At 46.2% G+C, this 21,672-nt stretch overlaps 1 protein-coding gene across 4 annotated transcripts in view; it reads left to right on the forward strand.

The window, feature by feature from the left end:
• LOC115120540 (glutamate receptor 4) overlaps nt 1-21,672 on the forward strand; it is a 188,513-nt gene that overhangs the window by 161,883 nt on the left and 4,958 nt on the right. The window contains exons 14-17 of one of the 4 annotated variants that reach the window (XM_065024277.1): nt 2,112-2,310; nt 8,456-8,703; nt 14,927-15,041; nt 19,320-19,457. In XM_065024277.1, coding sequence (XP_064880349.1) covers nt 2,112-2,310; nt 8,456-8,703; nt 14,927-15,041; nt 19,320-19,457 — 700 coding nt within the window. Of the gene's footprint in view, nt 1-2,111; nt 2,311-8,455; nt 8,704-14,926; nt 15,042-18,225; nt 18,341-19,319; nt 19,458-21,672 lie in introns of those variants that run through there. The other 3 variants (XM_065024276.1, XM_065024275.1, XM_065024274.1) reach the window with 3 other exon arrangements.

The following is a 21,672-nucleotide window of genomic DNA, read 5'->3' on the forward strand; positions in this document are numbered from 1 at the left end:
GCTATGAAAATGTTGCTTATGCATCGCAAATAAATTAAGCGTAAAAGAGTGCTTTTAAGCACTCGCCTTGGAGGGCAGTTCCATCACGTTGCCACAATGTCTGTGCTCACGTGCGCGTGGTTACTGACTTGGCAGAGGTTTGTATGAAATGCAATTATCTCATTTAGAAGGCTAAAATCACATTGCTATCTTCACAAAAGTGTTCCTATATTTATCATATTACATGTAGATGACATTCTGACGTATACATTGTGAAATCTCTTAAAGTTACAATCTTAAAGTTACAGTTTCCAATATACTGTCTTTAATGGTCAGTTAAAGTGTCTTATCTGTGGTTACCAATATAAGGTTAGTTCAAATGTATTGTTGGTAGTTACCAATATTAACAAACCGGTTAGTTAAAGTGTCTTGTTGGTAGTTACCAGTATAAACAGGTTAGTTAACATGTCTTGTTGGTAGTTACCAGTATAAACAGGTTAGTTAACATGTCTTGTTGGTAGTTATCAGTATAAACAGGTTACTTAAAATGTCTTGTTGGTAGTTACCAGTATAAACAGGTTAGTTAACATGTCTTGTTGGTAGTTACCAGTATAAACAGGTTAGTTAACATGTCTTGTTGGTAGTTACCAGTATAAACAGGTTAGTTAACATGTCTTGTTGGTAGTTACCAGTATAAACAAACAGAGAAATGCAGATAATGCAGTGTGTGCGATCAAAGGTACAAGGCCTTTGTAAACAACTGCACAGCCAGGCCAATAATGGACATAACACACACTCACATGTCGTGTTGCTCTAATGCAATACACTTTCAATTGGAATGTAATAAATATAGCCACAGGTTTACAGGAGGGTATTACATGGAAGCTGAGAGGGATTTGTTGGATTTGAAATTAACACTTAATGTTGTTTCCAGCTCTCTGTTTGAAGAGAAAGGTCTGCCCCTCTCCCTCCCTCTGGGGAGCCTGGGTAATCTCCTTCACATTTAAAGAAGAATCAAAGCTTCCCTCTACTCTCTCTCTCCCTCCCATTCTCTCTCTTTTGCTTTCTCTCTCTTTTGCTTTCTCTCTCTCTTGCTTTCTCTCTCTCTCTCTCTCTCTCTCTCTCTCTCTCTCTCTCAAATAAAACAAACTAAATAAACCAGCAACACTGCCTCTTTCATACACTTTGATATTCTCTCTTAGGGAGAGAGAGGGAGATAAACAGAGAGAGAGAGAAAACAGAGAGAGAGAAAACAGAGAGATCGTGAGGGGGAGATGAAAGAGTGCACTCATTTTATGTTACCTTTTGTTCTGGTGGTGGTTGAATTGGTTTGAATGTTAATTGCTTTGACTGTGTTGTTGCTCTCACTGTGGTGCCAATGAAGCAAAGCCTCAAAATAGAGAGCCTCAATATACTGTGTTGTATACTGCACTCTTAGAGAAAACAATGCTATCTAGACCCTAAAAGGGGTCTTTGGCTGTCCCCATAGGAGAAACCTTTGAATAACTATTTTTGGTTCCAGGTCTAACCCTTTGGGTTCCAGGTCTAACCCTTTTGGTTCCAGGTCTAACCCTTTTGGTTCCAGGTCTAACCCTTTTGGCTCCAGTTCTAACCCTTTTGGCTCCAGGTCTAACCCTTTTGGCTCCAGTTCTAACCCTTTTGGCTCCAGGTCTAACCCTTTTGGTTCCAGGTCTAACCCTTTTGGTTCCAGGTCTAACCCTTTTGGCTCCAGTTCTAACCCTTTTGGCTCCAGGTCTAACCCTTTTGGCTCCAGGTCTAACCCTTTTGGCTCCAGGTCTAACCCTTTTGGCTCCAGTTCTAACCCTTTTGGCTCCAGGTCTAACCCTTTTGGTTCCAGGTCTAACCCTTTTGGTTCCAGGTCTAACCCTTTTGGCTCCAGGTCTAACCCTTTTGGCTCCAGATCTAACCCTTTTGGTTCCAGGTCTATCCCTTTTGGCTCCAGGTCTAACCCTTTTGGTTCCAGGTCTTTTCGGTTCCATGTAAAACATTTTGTTTCTAAGAGTATGTACTTTATTATCTATGAGTAACCACATTTATTTTTCAACCTTGCACCTATGATTTTCCCTCAATTTTCTCTCACCCCCTCTTTCTTTCCCTCCTTCTCCTCTCAGATCTCTGTCGGGGCGTATAGTGGGGGGCGTGTGGTGGTTCTTCACTCTTATTATCATCTCGTCCTACACGGCCAACCTGGCTGCCTTCCTCACAGTGGAGAGGATGGTGTCGCCCATAGAGAGTGCTGAGGATCTGGCCAAGCAGACGGAGATCGCCTACGGAACACTGGACTCAGGCTCCACCAAGGAGTTTTTCAGGGTGAGGACACACACACAAGCTTGCACATACACAAACACACACATGTGTATGTGAATAGTTAGGGCCTGGCAGTAGCAGACAGAGTGTGCATCTGTGAGCAGCGTTAGCATCATCAACATAACGAGCAGGCGGAAATCTGTGGAGGGTGAAGAATCTATTTACTGTTACTGTGTGAGGGATTCACCACTATTAAGTGTGTGCGCGTGTGTGTGTGTGTGTGTGTGTTGGTGTGTGCGCGCGTGTGTTGGTGTGCGTGCGTGTTGGTGTGCGTATGTGTGTGTGCGCGCACGTGTATGGATTTTTCCCCACTGATTTCTTAAAGCCACGACATTGAAAATGTTGGCCAGAGAGAGAGAAAGAGAGAGAGAGCGAGAGAGTGGGGAGAGGTTCACTGGTTCGGACAGAAGTCACTGACATTATCATGGGATAGATGTCTGTCATACCCAAGCAAATCCCAGCAAGGCACACACACCGACCTCTCTACTCCAGGCTGTGGCTCATTGGCTAACGCTAAGGCTTATGGTGTCCCTAAAGGACAGAGGGAATAACACAGAGAGAAAAAGACAGGATAAAAACAAGCGAGAATCGACGGTTATGGAGAATGACAATTTGTTCCCCAGCTTGTTATTTTCATTCTTCACTACACCAAGCAGACACACACACACTCACACACTCACACACTCACACACTCACACACACACACACACACACACACACACACACACACACACACACACACACACACACACACATCAAAAATAAAGGTTACATTTTTTTTAAATCAAGCATGAAGTTGTGTGTACAACAGGGTCTGTTCTACACTATTACACTGCCCACTATTACACTGCCCACTATGACACTGTCCACTATGACACTGTCCACTAGCAGTTGGTTCTACAATATTACACTGTCCAGTATTACACTGTCCTCTATGACACTGTCCACTAGCAGTTGGTTCTACACTATTACACTGTCCACTATTACACTGTCCACTAGCAGTTGGTTCTACACTATTACACTGTCCACTAGCAGTTGGTTCTACACTATTACACTGTCCACTAGCAGTTGGTTCTACACTATTATACTGTCCAATATGACACTGTCCACTAGCAGGTGGTTGTACACTATTACACTGTCCACTATTACACTGTCCATTAGCAGTTGGTTCTACACTATTACACTGTCCACTAGCAGTTGGTTCTACACTATTATACTGTCCAATATTACACTGTCCACTAGCAGTTGGTTCTACACTATTATACTGTCCAATATTACACTGTCCACTAGCAGTTGGTTCTACACTATTACACTGTCCACTAGCAGTTGGTTCTACACTATTACACTGTCCACTAGCAGTTGGTTCTACACTATTATACTGTCCAATATGACACTGTCCACTAGCAGGTGGTTGTACACTATTACACTGTCCACTATTACACTGTCCATTAGCAGTTGGTTCTACACTATTACACTATCCACTAGCAGTTGCTTCTACACTACTACACTGTCCACAATTACACTGTCCATTAGCAGTTGGTTCTACACTATTACACTGTCCACTAGCAGTTGGTTCTACACTATTACACTGTCCACTAGTAGTTGGTTCTAAACTATTACACTGTCCACTAGCAGTTGGTTCTACACTATTACACTGTCCACTATTACACTGTCCTCTATTACACTATCCACTATTACACTGTCCACTAGCAGTTGGTTCTACACTATTACACTGTCCACTATTACACTGTCCTCTATTACACTATCCACTATTACACTGTCCACTAGCAGTTGGTTCTACACTATTACACTGTCCACTAGCAGTTGGTTCTACACTATTACACTGTCCAATATTGCACTGTCCACTATTACACTGTCCACTATTACACTGTCCACTATTACACTGTCCAATATTGCACTGTCCACTATTGCACTGTCCACTATTGCACTGTCCACTATTGCACTGTCCACTATTGCACTGTCCACTATTGCACTGTCCACTATTACACTGTCCACTATTACACTGTCCACTATTACACTGTCCACTATTACACTGTCCAATATTGCACTGTCCACTATTACACTCTCCACTATTACACTCTCCACTATTACACTGTCCACTAGTAGTTGGTTCTACACTATTACACTGTCCAATATTGCGCTGTCCACTATTACACTCTCCACTATTACACTCTCTACTATTACACTGTCCACTATTACACTGTCCAATATTGCACTCTCCACTATTACACTGTCCACTATTACACTGTCCACTATTACACTGTCCAATATTGCACTGTCCACTATTACACTCTCCACTATTACACTGTCCATTAGCAGTTGGTTCTACACTATTACACTGTCCACTAGCAGGTGGTTCTACACTATTATACTGTCCACTAGCAGATGGTTCTACAATATTACACTGTCCACTAGCAGTTGGTTCTACACTATTACACTGTTCACTAGCAGTTGGTTCTACACTATTACACTATCCACTATTACACTGTCCACTAGCAGGTGGTTCTACACTATTATACTGTCCACTATTACACTGTCCACTAGCAGTTGGTTCTACACTATTACACTGTCCACTAGCAGTTGGTTCTACACTATTACACTGTCCACTATTACACTCACCACTAGCAGGTGGTTCTACACTATTACACTGTCCACTAGTAGTTGGTTCTACACTATTATACTGTCCACTAGCAGTTGGTTCTACACTATTACACTGTCCACTATTACACTGTCCACTAGCAGTTGGTTATACACTATTACACTGTCCATTATTACACTCTCCACTATTACACTGTCCACTATTACACTGTCCACTATTACACTGTCCAATATTGCGCTGTCCACTATGACACTGTCCACTATGACACTGTCCACTATTACACTCTCCACTATTACACTGTCCACTATTACACTGTCCACTATTACACTGTCCACTAGCAGTTGGTTCTACACTATTACACTGTCCACTATTACACTGTCCACTAGCAGTTGGTTCTACACTATTACACTGTCCACTAGCAGATGGTTCTACACTATTACACTGTCCACTAGCAGTTGGTTCTACGCTATTACACTGTCCACTAGCAGATGGTTCTACACTATTACGCTGTCCACTAGCAGATGGTTCTACACTATTACACTGTCCACTAGCAGTTGGTTCTACACTATTACACTGTCCACTAGCAGTTGGTTCTAGACTATTACACTGTCCACTAGCAGATGGTTCTACACTATTACACTGTCCACTAGCAGATGGTTCTACACTATTACACTGTCCACTATTACACTGTCCACTAGCAGTTGGTTCTACACTATTACACTGTCCACTAGCAGTTGGTTCTACACTATTACACTGTCCACTAGCAGATGGTTCTACACTATTACACTGTCCAATATTACACTGTCCACTAGTAGATGGTTCTACACTATTACACTGTCCACTAGCAGATGGTTCTACACTATTACACTGTCCACTAGCAGATGGTTCTACACTATTACACTGTCCACTAGCAGTTGGTTCTACACTATTACACTGTCCACTAGCAGATGGTTCTACACTATTACACTGTCCAATATTACACTGTCCACTAGTAGATGGTTCTACACTATTACACTGTCCACTAGCAGTTGGTTCTACACTATTACACTGTCCACTATTACACTGTCCACTAGCAGATGGTTCTACACTATTACGCTGTCCACTAGCAGTTGGTTCTACACTATTACACTGTCCACTAGCAGATGGTTCTACACTATTACGCTGTCCACTAGCAGATGGTTCTACACTATTACACTGTCCACTAGCAGATGGTTCTACACTATTACACTGTCCACTAGCAGATGGTTCTACACTATTACGCTGTCCACTAGCAGATGGTTCTACACTATTACACTGTCCACTAGCAGATGGTTCTACACTATTACACTGTCCACTAGCAGTTGGTTCTACACTATTACACTGTCCACTAGCAGATGGTTCTACACTATTACACTGTCCAATATTACACTGTCCACTAGTAGATGGTTCTACACTATTACACTGTCCACTAGCAGATGGTTCTACACTATTACACTGTCCACTAGCAGATGGTTCTACATTATTACACTGTCCATTAGCAGTTGGTTCTACACTATTACACTGTTCACTAGCAGTTGGTTCTACACTATTACACTGTTCACTAGCAGGTGGTTCTACACTATTACACTGTTCACTAGCAGGTGGTTCTACACTATTACACTGTTCACTAGCAGGTGGTTCTACACTATTACACTGTCCATTAGCAGTTGGTTCTACACTATTACACTGTTCACTAGCAGATGGTTCTACACTATTACACTGTCCATTAGCAGTTGGTTCTACACTATTACACTGTTCACTAGCAGATGGTTCTACACTATTACACTGTCAATTAGCAGTTGGTTCTACACTATTACACTGTTCACTAGCAGTTGGTTCTACACTATTACACTGTCCACTAGCAGATGGTTCTACACTATTACACTGTCCACTAGCAGGTGGTTCTACACTATTACACTGTCCACTATTACACTGTCCACTATGACACTGTCCACTAGCAGGTGGTTCTACACTATTACACTGTCCACTATTACACTGTCCACTATGACACTGTCCACTAGCAGGTGGTTCTACACTATGACACTGTCCACTATGACACTGTCCACTATGACACTGTCCACTAGCAGTTGGTTCTACACTATTACACTGTCCACTATGACACTGTCCACTAGCAGGTGGTTGTACACTATTACACTGTCCACTATTACACTGTCCACTATGACACTGTCCACTATTACACTGTCCACTATGACACTGTCCACTAGCAGGTGGTTGTACACTATTACACTGTCCACTATTACACTGTCCACTAGCAGTTGGTTCTACACTATTACACTGTCCACTATGACACTGTCCTTTAGCAGTTGGTTCTACACTATTACACTGTCCACTATGACACTGTCCACTAGCAGGTGGTTGTACACTATTACACTGTCCACTATGACACTGTCCACTATGACACTGTCCACTATTACACTGTCCACTATGACACTGTCCACTAGCAGGTGGTTGTACACTATTACACTGTCCACTATTACACTGTCCACTAGCAGTTGGTTCTACACTATTACACTGTCCACTATGACACTGTCCTTTAGCAGTTGGTTCTACACTATTACACTGTCCACTATGACACTGTCCACTAGCAGGTGGTTGTACACTATTACACTGTCCACTATTACACTGTCCACTATGACACTGTCCACTATTACACTGTCCACTATGACACTGTCCACTAGCAGGTGGTTGTACACTATTACACTGTCCACTATTACACTGTCCACTAGCAGTTGGTTCTACACTATTACACTGTCCACTATGACACTGTCCTTTAGCAGTTGGTTCTACACTATTACACTGTCCACTATGACACTGTCCACTAGCAGTTGGTTCTACACTATTACACTGTCCACTATTACACTGTCCACTATGACACTGTCCTTTAGCAGTTGGTTCTACACTATTACACTGTCCACTATTACACTGTCCACTAGCAGTTGGTTCTACACTATTACACTGTCCACTATGACACTGTCCTTTAGCAGTTGGTTCTACACTATTACACTGTCCACTATGACACTGTCCACTAGCAGTTGGTTCTACACTATTACACTGTCCACTATTACACTGTCCACTATGACACTGTCCTTTAGCAGTTGGTTCTACACTATTACACTGTCCACTATTACACTGTCCACTAGCAGTTGGTTCTACACTATTACACTGTCCACTATGACACTGTCCACTAGCAGGTGGTTGTACACTATTACACTGTCCACTATTACACTGTCCACTATGACACTGTCCACTATTACACTGTCCACTATTACACTGTCCACTATGACACTCTCCTTTAGCAGTTGGTTCTGAATGCCCTGTGAACAGCAGCTGCAGATGATCATCATTATTTCAGGACCAGTGATCATTGCAGCTGATGGATGAATAGATGGATGGATGGACAGATGAATGGATTGGTGGGTGGATGAATGGATGGATCACTAACCCTAAAGCTCACCTCTAACACCTTCTCTCTGCCCTTTGTTCTCTTAGAGGTCAAAGATTGCTGTATATGAGAAGATGTGGTCCTATATGAAGTCTGCTGAGCCCTCTGTCTTCGCTAAGACCACAGCGGAGGGCGTAGCTCGCGTCCGCAAGTCCAAAGGGAAGTACGCTTTCCTCCTGGAGTCCACCATGAATGAGTACACGGAACAACGCAAGCCCTGCGACACCATGAAGGTTGGAGGCAACCTGGACTCCAAGGGATATGGCATTGCCACACCTAAAGGCTCACAGCTAAGGTGGGTGGAGTAGTATAACGATGGTAGTCCCCAACTCAACTGTTGTTATGGTATTCCACCTACCCTGGTGTGCCTTTTTTTTGGATCACTTAGTAGTGTCTTAGTCTGGTCTATGTCTGGTCTATCTCTCTCTCGCTCTCTCTGTCTCTCTCTCTCCCTCCATTTCTCTCCCTGTCTGTCTCTCTCTTTGTTACTTTATTTCTCTCCTTCTCGGTCTCCTTCTCCCTCTGCCTCTCTCCCTCTCTGTTCTCTTCTCCCTCTCCTTCTCCCTCTCAGTCTCCTTCATTGCCTCCTTCTCCCTCTCCTTCTCCCTCTCTGTCTCAATCTCTGTCTCAATCTCTGTCTCCTTCTCTGCCTCCTTCTCTGTCTCCATCTCTGTCTCCTTCTCCCTCTCCGTCTCCTTCTCTCTCTCTGTATGACTGTCTCCTTCTCCGTCTCCTTCACTGCCTCCTTCTCTGTCTCCATCTCTGTCTCCTTCTCCCTCTCCGTCTCCTTCTCTCTCTCTGTATGACTGTCTCCTTCTCCCTCTCTCCTTCTCCCTCTGTCTCCTTCTCCCTCTCCGTCTCCTTCACTGCCTCCTTCTCCATCTCCGTCTCCTTCTCCCTCTCCGTCTCCTTCTCTCTCTCTGTCTGACTCTCTCCCTCTCCTTCTCCGTCTCCTTCTCCTTCTCTCTCTCTGTCTGACTCTCTCCTCTCTCCTTCTCCTTCTTCTCCTTCTCCGTCTCCTTCTCCGTCTCCTTCTCTCTCTCTGTCTGACTCTCTCCCTCTCTGTCTGACTCTCTCCCTCTCCGTCTGACTCTCTCCCTCTCTGTCTCCTTTTCAGTCTCCTTCTCCATCTCCGTTTCCTTCTCTCTGTCTGACTCTCTCCCTCTCTGTCTCCTTCTCTGTCTCATTCTCCCTCTCAGTCTCCTTCTCCCTCTCTGGCTCCTTCTCCCTCTCTGTCTCCTTCTCCGTCTCCCTCTCCGTCTCCTTCTCTGTCTTCTTCTCCCTCTCAGTCACCTTCTCCGTCTCCTTCTCCCTCTCCGTTTCCTTCTCTCTGTCTGACTCTCTCCCTCTCTGTCTCCTTCTCCCTCTCTGTCTCCTTCTCCCTCTCCGTCTCCTTCTCTCTCTCTCTCTTTGTCTGACTCTCTCCCTCTCTGTCTCCTTCTCCCTCTCCCTCTCCGTCTCCTTCTCTCTCTATCTGTCTGACTCTCTCCCTCTCTGTCTCCTTCTCCCTCTCCGTCTCCTTCTCCCTCTCCGTTTCCTTCTCCCTCTCCGTTTCCTTCTCTCTCTCTGTCTGACTCTCTCCCTCTCTGCCTCCTTCTCTATCTCTGTCTGACTCTCTCCCTCTCTGTCTCCTCTCTATCTCTGTCTGACTCTCTCCCTCTCTGTCTCCTTCTCCCTCTCTGTCTCCTTCTCCGACTCCTTCTCCTTCTCCCTCTCCGTCTCCTTCTCTCTCTATCTGTCTGACTCTCTCCCTCTCTGTCTCCTTCTCCCTCTCTGTCTCCTTCTCCGTCTCCTTCTCCCTCTCCGTTTCCTTCTCCCTCTCCGTTTCCTTCTCTCTCTCTGTCTGACTCTCTCCCTCTCTGCCTCCTTCTCCCTCTCTGTCTCCTTCTCCCTCTCCGTCTCCCTCTACCTCTCTGGCTCCCTCTCCCTCTCTGGCTCCCTCTCCGTCTCTGGCTCCCTCTCCGTCTCCTTCTCCCTCTCCGTCTCCTTCTCCGTCTCCTTCTCCCTCTCCGTTTCCTTCTCCCTCTCTGTCTCCTTCTCCCTCTCTGTCTCCTTCTCCCTCTCTGTCTCCTTCTCCCTCTCTGTCTCCTTCTCCCTCTCCGTCTCCTTCTCTCTCTCTCTCTTTGTCTGACTTTCTCCCTCTCTGTCTCCTTCTCCCTCTCCCTCTCCATCTCCTTCTCTCTCTCTGACTCTCTCCCTCTGTCTCCTTCTCCCTCTCTGTCTCCTTCTCTCTCTCTGTCTGACTCTCTCCGTCTCCTTCTCCATCTCCTTCTCCGTCTCCTTCTCTCTCTCTGTCTGACTCTCTCCCTCTTCGTCTCCTTCTCCCTCCCTCTCCGTCTCCTTCTCCCTCTCTGTCTCCTTTTCCGTCTCCTTCTCTCTGTCTGACTCTCTCCCTCTCTGTCTCCTTCTCCCTCTGTCTCATTCTCCGTCTCCTTCTCCCTCTGTCTCCCTCTCTCTCCTTCTCTGTCTCCTTCTCCCTCTCTGTCTCCTTCTCCCTCTCTGTCTCCTTCTCCCTCTCTGTCTCCTTCTGTCTCCTTCTCCCTCTCTGTCTCCTTCTCCCTCTCTCTCTCCGTCTCCTTGTCTCCTTTTCCCTCTGTCTCCTTCTCCCTCCCTCCCTGTCTATGTTGTGTTAAGGTATTTAATGCTTGTTAGCTCCATTGCTCTGTTGTCTGTCCGTCTCTCCACCCGTCCCTCTCTCTCCATTTCTCTTCTTTCACTCACTCTTTCTTTTGACAGGGCCACTGATCAGGTAATGTGTCCACCCGTTTGGTGTCTTGACTGTCTCATTCCTCCATTCTCAGAGTGTTATGTAGATACTATCTGTTTTTGGACTGAGACCGATTGTGATTGAAGTTACTAATGGTGATGCCGTGGAGAGGGGCGGAGCACCTTGGCATTGCCATGACTCCCAGAGCCACCCGGGGGAATTTATAGACACACAGGAAACAGGATTTTGAAGGGCCTGGCCAACGGGGGGGAACAAAAAGCAGAAAACTATCAAATTATTTCATAACACCCGAAAATGCAGATAAAATCAATCAAATCGATCAAAAGAAACAAATTCCCACAATCCAATTAATTGATGATGCCCTGAAACACTAAAATCCATACATTTGTAGTGTGTGCAGGACTACTGACACCTTTCTATAATGTTCCTATAACTTCCCCCTGTGCACCTTGCAAAGAAGTCCACCCACTCCCCTGCACCTTTACCAGGGTTCCTCTTCCACTCAGATAAATGAAGGTTTTCTGTTTCCGAGGGAAAAGTGACAGCCAGTGGATGATGGTCCCCACCTGGCCCCCTTACTATTCTGGGACTATCGACTGCTGTCTATGGCTTCTCCTGATCATGGGAAAACCTACGGGAGAGAGCATGTCAGGCAAGAGCCCCTGCTCACGGCAAGCCATTCAAAGCACTGATTTGACATGATGATGATGATTTTGATAAAGATTATTATTAATAGTAAGATATTATCATATGAATTAACTACATATGTATGAGAGATGTCTATGTATCATCATTCCTTTTCCCATACCCTTCTTATGATGGTGATATGTTCCATGGCTTGTAGCCCACCCAAGAGAACTCTCTCTCTCTCTCTCTCTCTCTCTCTCTCTAACTGTCTATCTGTCTGACTCTCTGTCTGTCGGACTGTCTGTTTGCATTGGGCCAGATGGGCCAGTAACTGAAAGGTTGAACAATCTGTCGATGTGCCCTTGAGCAAGGCACTTAACCCTAGTATGCTCAAGGGGAGCTGTACTACTATGGCTGACCATGTACATCAACACATTTCACTGCACCTATCTGGTGATGTGACAATAAAACATATTTTGTATATATATAGTCATGCACGCAAACACACGCTCCTTGGTACACATACTCCCTGGCAAACAGACACAAACGGAAGAGTGAAGCAATGAGGCGAAGCAAACTGATGACAGCAGCTGAGAGAGAAAAGGAGAGACAGAAAGAGATGAGAGAGAAGACAAAAGAGAGGAGATAGGAGAGAGAATAGAGGGAAGAGAGCAGAGAGCGAGGAGATAAAGTGCGGATCAAGAGAAAAGAGGGAAAGAGGAAAGAGAAGACAAAAGATAGGAGATGGGAAGAAAGCGAGGAGAGAGAAGAGAGGAGAGGAGAGGTGTTAGCTCCGTGTCATCAGGGACCAGAACACCAGCAGCAGGGTGTTAGCTCAGTGTCATCAGGGACCAGAACACCAGCAGCAGGGTGTTAGCTCCGTGTCATCAGGGACCAGAACACCAGCAGCAGGGTGTTAGCTCTGTCTCATCAGGGACCAGAACACCAGCAGCAGGGTGTTAGCTCCGTGTCATCAGGGACCGGAACACCAGCAGCAGGGTGTTAGCTCCGTGTCATCAGGGACCAGAACACCAGCTGCAGGTTATTAGCTCTGTGTCATCAGGGACCAGAACACCAGCAGCAGGGTGTTAGCTCTGTCATCAGGGACCAGAACACCAGCAGCAGGGTGTTAGCTCCATGTCATCAGGGACCAGAACACCAGCATCAGGGTGTTAGCTTTTGTCATCAGGGACCGGAAAACAGCGGCAAGGTGTTAGCAACGTGTCATCAGGGACCAGAACACCAGCAGCAGGGTATTAGCTCCGTGTCATCAGGGACCAGAACACCAGCAGCAGGGTGTTAGCTCCGTGTCATCAGTGACCAGAACACCAGCAGCAGGGTGTAGCCCACCCAAGAGAACTCTCTCTCTCTCTCTCTCTCTCTCTCTAACTGTCTATCTGTCTGACTCTCTGTCTGTCGGACTGTCTGTTTGCATTGGGCCAGATGGGCCAGTAACTGAAAGGTTGAACAATCTGTCGATGTGCCCTTGAGCAAGGCACTTAACCCTAGTATGCTCAAGGGGAGCTGTACTACTATGGCTGACCATGTACATCAACACATTTCACTGCACCTATCTGGTGATGTGACAATAAAACATATTTTGTATATATATAGTCATGCACGCAAACACACGCTCCTTGGTACACATACTCCCTGGCAAACAGACACAAACGGAAGAGTGAAGCAATGAGGCGAAGCAAACTGATGACAGCAGCTGAGAGAGAAAAGGAGAGACAGAAGAGAGATGAGAGAGAAGACAAAAGAGAGGAGATAGGAGAGAGAATAGAGGGAAGAGAGCAGAGAGCGAGGAGAGAGTGCGGAGAGAGAAAAGAGGGAAGAGAGGAGAGAGAGAAGACAAAAGATAGGAGATGGGAAGAGAGCGAGGAGAGAGAAGAGAGGAGAGGAGAGGTGTTAGCTCCGTGTCATCAGGGACCAGAACACCAGCAGCAGGGTGTTAGCTCAGTGTCATCAGGGACCAGAACACCAGCAGCAGGGTGTTAGCTCCGTGTCATCAGGGACCAGAACACCAGCAGCAGGGTGTTAGCTCTGTCTCATCAGGGACCAGAACACCAGCAGCAGGGTGTTAGCTCCGTGTCATCAGGGACCGGAACACCAGCAGCAGGGTGTTAGCTCCGTGTCATCAGGGACCAGAACACCAGCGGCAGGTTATTAGCTCTGTGTCATCAGGGACCAGAACACCAGCAGCAGGGTGTTAGCTCTGCGTCATCAGGGACCAGAACACCAGCAGCAGGGTGTTAGCTCCATGTCATCAGGGACCAGAACACCAGCATCAGGGTGTTAGCTCTGTGTCATCAGGGACCGGAAAAACAGCGGCAAGGTGTTAGCAACGTGTCATCAGGGACCAGAACACCAGCAGCAGGGTATTAGCTCCGTGTCATCAGGGACCAGAACACCAGCAGCAGGGTGTTAGCTCCGTGTCATCAGTGACCAGAACACCAGCAGCAGGGTGTTAGCTCCGTGTCATCAGGGACCAGAACACCAGCAGCAGGGTGTTAGCTCCGTGTCATCAGGGACCAGAACACCAGCAGCAGGGTGTTAGCTCCGTGTCATCAGGGACCAGAACACCAGCAGCAGTGTGTTAGCTCCGTGTCATCAGGGACCAGAACTCACCAGCAGCAGTGTGTTAGCTCCGTGTCATCAGGGACCAGAACACCAGCAGCAGTGTGTTAGCTCCGTGTCATCAGGGACCAGAACACCAGCAGCAGGGTGTTAGCTCCGTGTCATCAGGGGACTGAGATAGGCTTTAACACAACATTTAACCAGGGCTCCACCACTCCCCTTTACTCGCCCTGCTGCACGTCATTCAGACAATAGCCTTTATCTATGCGGTAAAGGTGGACTGAATGAAAGGGGTTTGGGCTATTTGGCTCTCTCTATGTGTTGATTTAGCTACAGCAAACTGGCATAACCAATGTAACCAATGGGCTTCCGATATTCAAATATGTCTTTATAATAAGGTGGGATGTAAAAGCTGGAAGAGAGATGAAAGAGAAAGAGAGAGGGTTGTCTGGAGGGTTGTGTGTGTCCTCTAATCTGATGCCTTCCAACCAATCACTGGCGTTCCTTTTTCCTCATCCCATTGGCTCATCATTGGCTGATACTCCATCCCTCCTCTGACCAACTATGTTTTATCCCTCTGAAGAAATGCGGTCAACCTGGCTGTGTTAAAACTCAACGAGCAGGGCCTGTTGGACAAATTGAAAAATAAATGGTGGTACGACAAGGGAGAGTGTGGCAGCGGGGGAGGGGACTCCAAGGTTAGCCTCTCTGTCGCCGACCGCGGTACAACCGTGTTCGGGAAGTAATGCGTGCATCTGCCCCGGCCACACAGATCACTGATGAACATCACCACATCGCCCCCTCCTACTTCCACTCCCCTCGGTCTGAAACGAGGGGGGAAAGAAGGAGAGGAGGGGAGGAATGGAGAGGAGGGGAGGAGAGAGAGATAGGAGAGCAAAAGCAGGAATTTTGGCCCTGTAGTGTATGCTCTGGAGAGAGGAGTGTGGTCTAGAACCCTGTAATGTCTGCTCTGGAGAGAGGAGTGTGATCTAGAACCCTGTAGTGTCTGCTCTGGAGAGAGGAGTGTGGTCTAGAACCCTGTAATGTCTGCTCTGGAGAGAGGAGTGTGATCTAGAACCCTGTAGTATATGCTCTGGAGAGAGGTGTGTGGTCTAGAACCCTGTAGTGTCTGCTCTGGAGAGAGGAGTGTGGTCTAGAACCCTGTAGTGTCTGCTCTGGAGAGAGGAGTGTGGTCTAGAACCCGGTAGTGTCTGCTCTGGAGAGAGGAGTGTGGTCTAGAACCCTATAGTGTCTGCTTTGGAGAGAGGAGTGTGGTCTAGAACCCTATAGTGTCTGCTTTGGAGAGAGGAGTGTGGTCTAGAACCCTGTAGTGTCTGCTCTGGAGAGAGGAGTGTGGTCTAGAACCCTGTAGTGTCTGCTTTGGAGAGAGGAGTGTGGTCTAGAACCCTGTAGTGTATTCTCTGGAGAGAGGAGTGTGGTCTAGAACCCTGTAGTGTCTGCTCTGGAGAGAGGAGTGTGGTCTAGAACCCTGTAGTGTCTGCTCTGGAGAGAGGAGTGTGGTCTAGAAGCCTGTAATGTCTACTCTGGAGAGAGGAGTGTGGTCTAGAACCCTGTAGTGTCTGCTCTGGAGAGAGGAGTGTGGTCTAGAACCCTGTAGTGTCTGCTTTGGAGAGAAGAGTGTGGTCTAGAACCCTGTAGTGTCTGCTCTGGAGAGAGGAGTGTGGTCTAGAACCCTGTAGTGTCTGCTTTGGAGAGAGGAGTGTGGTCTAGAACCCTGTAGTGTATTCTCTGGAGAGAGGAGTGTGGTCTAGAACCCTGTAGTGTATTCTCTGGAGAGAGGAGTGTGGTCTAGAACCCGGGAGTGTCTGCTCTGGAGAGAGGAGTGTGGTATAGAACCCGGGAGTATCTGCTCTGGAGAGAGGAGGAGTGTGGTCTAGAACCCTGTAGTGTATTCTCTGGAGAGAGGAGTGTGGTCTAGAACCCGGGAGTGTCTGCTCTGGAGAGAGGAGTGTGGTATAGAACCCGGGAGTATCTGCTCTGGAGAGAGGAGGAGTGTGGTCTAGAACCCGGTAGTGTATTCTCTGGAGAGAGGAGGAGTGTGGTCTAGAACCCAGTAGTGTATTCTCTGGAAAAAGGAGTGTGGTCTAGAACCCTGTAGTGTATTCTCTGGAGAGAGGAGTGTGGTCTAGAACCCGGGAGTGTCTGCTCTGGAGAGAGGAGTGTGGTATAGAACCCGGGAGTATCTGCTCTGGAGAGAGGAGGAGTGTGGTCTAGAACCCTGTAGTGTATTCTCTGGAGAGAGGAGTGTGGTCTAGAACCCGGGAGTGTCTGCTCTGGAGAGAGGAGTGTGGTATAGAACCCGGGAGTATCTGCTCTGGAGAGAGGAGGAGTGTGGTCTAGAACCCGGTAGTGTATTCTCTGGAGAGAGGAGGAGTGTGGTCTAGAACCCAGTAGTGTATTCTCTGGAAAAAGGAGTGTGGTCTAGAACCCTGTAGTGTATTCTCTGGAGAGAGGAGTGTGGTCTAGAACCCGGGAGTGTCTGCTCTGAGAGAGGAGTGTGGTATAGAACCCGGGAGTATCTGCTCTGGAGAGAGGAGGAGTGTGGTCTAGAACCCTGTAGTGTATTCTCTGGAGAGAGGAGTGTGGTCTAGAACCCGGGAGTGTCTGCTCTGGAGAGAGGAGTGTGGTATAGAACCCGGGAGTATCTGCTCTGGAGAGAGGAGGAGTGTGGTCTAGAACCCTGTAGTGTATTCTCTGGAGAGAGGAGTGTGGTCTAGAACCCGGGAGTGTCTGCTCTGGAGAGAGGAGTGTGGTATAGAACCCGGGAGTATCTGCTCTGGAGAGAGGAGGAGTGTGGTCTAGAACCCGGTAGTGTATTCTCTGGAGAGAGGAGGAGTGTGGTCTAGAACCCAGTAGTGTATTCTCTGGAAAAAGGAGTGTGGTCTAGAACCCTGTAGTGTATTCTCTGGAGAGAGGAGTGTGGTCTAGAACCCGGTAGTGTATTCTCTGGAGAGAGGAGTGTGGTATAGAACCCGGTAGTATATTCTCTGGAGAGAGGAGTGTGGTCTAGAACCCGGTAGTGTATTCTCTGGAGAGAGGAGTGTGATCTAGAACCCGGTTGTGTATTCTCTGGAGAGAGGAGTGTGGTCTAGAACCCGGTAGTGTATTCTCTGGAGAGAGGAGTGTGGTCTAGAACCCGGTAGTGTATTCTCTGGAGAGAGGAGTGTGGTCTAGAACCCGGTAGTGTATTCTCTGGAGAGAGGAGTGTGGTCTAGAACCCGGTAGTGTATTCACTGGAGAGAGGAGTGTGGTCTAGAACCCGGTAGTGTATTCTCTGGAGAGAGGAGTGTGGTCTAGAACCCGGTAGTGTATTCTCTGGAGAGAGGAGTGTGGTCTAGAACCCGGTAGTGTATTCTCTGGAGAGAGGAGTGTGGTCTAGAACCCGGTAGTGTATTCTCTGGAGAGAGGAGTGTGGTCTAGAAGACTGTCAGAAAATAGAGGGAGAGATAGAGAGGAGGATGGATGTGATGAAATCGAGAGATAATGTACTTTATTGTTTGGTGCCTTTTAGATTCCTTTTCAGATCTCTTACTGAGGGCCGTAAGTTGTCCCATGCAGTCCCCTCTCCCAATGTGAGCAGGCCCTGACAATAGTTCTGTGTTCACGGTAATTGCCTCTGCGTATGTAGCGTCGGCTGGGGCAGTATGGACGTGTTACCTGAAGTGATACAGGGGGGTCCCACTCATATGTCTGTAGCTCGCTTAGCCCCCCAATGAGCATACACACATGTACTCAGTGGGACCCAGACTGGGTCACTTTTACCAAGCAGTACCATTTATGTGACAGTTCTGACTGTATGTGACCTAATAACATAAAATAACATGACCTATGATGTTATTTATGTTATTTTTACACGCCAAGAACCCCGGTAAACCTTGCGGTTTTGAAACTGAGTGAAGCAGGCGTCTTAGACAAACTGAAAAACAAATGGTGGTACGATAAGGGCGAGTGTGGACCCAAGGACTCGGGAAGTAAGGTCAGTCTCACGGGCAGAGTGGGGGACCAAACACCCTCACTGTGTGACAGACAGGCACGCCTCCAGATTAGCCTGGAGACTAGGATGTGCATTAGAATTAGCATCAGTTAAATCTAAATAATCAAATGATAATAGTTGATTGATTTACTGTTGAATACCTTTCTAGTTGTATCACTGCTAGTCTTCTGCCTTTGCCACATCTGCCTTTAGAATAGGATTTTAAAGCAACAATTATACTGCATAAATTCTGGAAAATGTGTTATGGCCTTCATAATAATGGGCTTAATATCAGAATACCATTCAGTTTACTATTATCTGGGTTACTCTGGGTAGAAGACAAGTCAAAGTGTGGAGAGGTTCTTTGAAACATCATGAGTTTGATAAAACTACAGATAATCTTGGAATATTTAAGATGTCCTTAAACACTACAGATGTCTTTAGAGGAACACTTGAGACATTCTTAGAGCATCAGAGAACTCTTAAGAATGCCAGTGAAGTTCTTAAAATCCTAGGGTCCTTCACCAAGACTGTCTGAATAGAATACTTTATCATCACTCATCCAAAAGCCTGACCAATACAATGACTGAACATAGTTTCATTGGTACGGTGTACAAGTCATCCTCGACTTAATACTTAATACTTGTAAAAATACATTCAAATGTTTATTTACTTTAATTGTAGTCATGCATTAGTAGTAGCTATGTAGTAGATGAAGTAGTACTGTCATAGTAGTAGTAATAGATGTATTATATGCACTTGTAGGTAATAAGCTATTATGATGGCATTAGTAGAAATGCTTACCCTAGCAGACTAGTCATAGTAGTGGTAGTGGCTGTTGTTAATGTAGTAGATGTTATTGTGATTTTAAAAAATAACAAAGACTTAGTCATGATGTTGATGATACTCTAAAGCTGCCTGTTGTGTCTCACTAGCGCCACTGTCTCTCTCTCTAAACCTGTGCTCTCCGTGCCCCTCCCAGGACAAGTCCTCCCAGGCCCTGAGCCTGAGCAACGTGGCTGGGGTCTTCTACATCCTGGTGGGGGGTCTGGGCCTAGCCATGCTGGTGGCCCTGGTCGAGTTCTGCTACAAGTCGCGTGCCGAGGCCAAGCGCATGAAGGTGGACCTTAGCCCCCCTCACTGCCCCAGCCCCTCTCCCAGCACCCAGAATTTAGCCACTTATAGAGAGGGGTACAACGTATACGGCTCCGAGGGGGTCAAGATATAGGGGTAGGACTTAGGGCCTCCTATAGGTGGGCTGGTGTGAAGTTTCTTGTGCGTGTAGCCTCTGGCAACAGCCGACCAGTGTTGTGACCGTGGTGAAGCATTGTGGAACGTTGTTTCCTTTTTGTTCTGTTGTGACAGCTTCTTATGTTTCAGTTTCAGTTTATTTTTCTGATCGTTGTTGTATAGCGCTTCCCCCCAGAGGATTCTGGGGGCAGGTTGCAGATTGGTTCCATCGTCTTTGGCTGCAGATGATGACGATGATGTTATACACCTGCATTCTGTCCATACTCTGTACACTACACATTCAGCACATGAGAATTGAGAACATTGGTGCACATCTCCTGTCCTCAAGGCCTGCAGTGTCTGCTGGTTTTAACACTGTTCTAACAAGTGACTGATTAAGACCTTGGTTAGCAGGTCATTGATTGATTGACCAGTTAGGCACCAGATCAGGGAGAACAGAAAACCAGCAGGACTGCTTCATTGGAGGACTGGCGTTTTACGGACCAGTTAAGCCCCCTATCAGAGTTTTAGAACTCGAGATGCCCAAAACATCCCAAATGAGGTACAGTTAGAGAAGAATACACTCAAATCAACAAAACACTTTATAGAGGATGTCTGCTTATTGATGCGAACCCTAAACGTGACAACATATTTTTGTCTTAAAAGTGCCAACCAAGATAATGCTTTACCCTGAATTTGTAATGATTGCAAAGAGACTGTCTGTCTAGCAGTAAAAAAAAATATATATTAACCTTTTGTAACACAAGTAAATGGTTTAAATTCCCCAAAATAAGCATATATTTGTTAAAGCACACATTTATCGTCATATTTGATGTTTCAAAATAAAACAGGCTTGTATGTTTTTTTGAATGATATTTAGATCAATTTCATCCATAGCCACTTGTTTTGAAAGAAATTATGTTATTCATTCAAAGTGTCATGTTTCTGTGATACTCAGTGGCTAGGAAATTGCCCGATTGAGCTAATCTGACATACCGGTACGACCTAAGATGGCCACCGACATGGGCGATATAGGCGATAAGGGCGCCGGTGCCATCCGACTTTTAGTTCCAATTGTATCTGAAAGATGAGACTCTCGACCTGGAATAGAGACATTGACTGGAAGATAAATGTGCATTTGCATTTTTTGGTATTTTTTGTTGTTGTAGTAGAGGCCACACCCACCAGGGGCCAAATCTGGGTTGTCTCCATATCTACATATCTTCAGGGTACATTCTGTACACTACCATTCAAAAGTTTGGGGTCACTTTGAAATGTCATTGTTTTTGAAAGAAAAGCAAAAATTTTCCCCATTAAAATAACATCAAATTATCAGAAATACATTGTTATTGTTGTAAATGACTATTGTAGCTGGAAAATTATATTTTTGTTATGGAAACTGGCTCTAACCAGAATAGAAAGAGGAGTGGGAGGCCCCGGTGCACAACTGAGCAAGAGGACAAGTACATTAGAGTGTCTAGTTTGAGAAACAGACGCCTCAAGTCCTCAACTGGCAGTTTCATTAAATAGTACCCGCAAAACACCAGTCAACTTCAACAGTGAAGATGGATGCTGGCCTTCTATGCAGAGTTCCTCTGTCCATTAGTTCCTCTGTCCATTAGTTCCTCTGTCCATTAGTTCCTCTGTCCATTAGTTCCTCTGTCCATTAGTTCCGCTGTCCATTAGTTCCTCTGTCCATTAGTTCCTCTGTCCATTAGTTCCTCTGTCCATTAGTTCCTCTGTCCATTAGTTCCTCTGTCCATTAGTTCCTCTGTCCATTAGTTCCGCTGTCCATTAGTTCCTCTGTCCATTAGTTCCTCTGTCCATTAGTTCCTCTGTCCATTAGTTCATCTGTCCATTAGTTCATCTGTCCATTAGTTCCTCTGTCCATTAGTTCATCTGTCCATTAGTTCCTCTGTCCATTAGTTCCTCTGTCCATTAGTTCCTCTGTCCATTAGTTCCGCTGTCCATTAGTTCCTCTGTCCATTAGTTCCGCTGTCCATTAGTTCCTCTGTCCATTAGTTCCTCTGTCCATTAGTTCCTCTGTCCAGTGTCTGTGTTCTATTTGCCCATCTTAATATTTTCTTTTTATTTGCCAGTCTGAA

The sequence above is a fragment of the Oncorhynchus nerka genome, linkage group LG11 (assembly GCF_034236695.1).
Source record: "Oncorhynchus nerka isolate Pitt River linkage group LG11, Oner_Uvic_2.0, whole genome shotgun sequence".
Lineage (NCBI taxonomy): Eukaryota > Metazoa > Chordata > Actinopteri > Salmoniformes > Salmonidae > Oncorhynchus > Oncorhynchus nerka.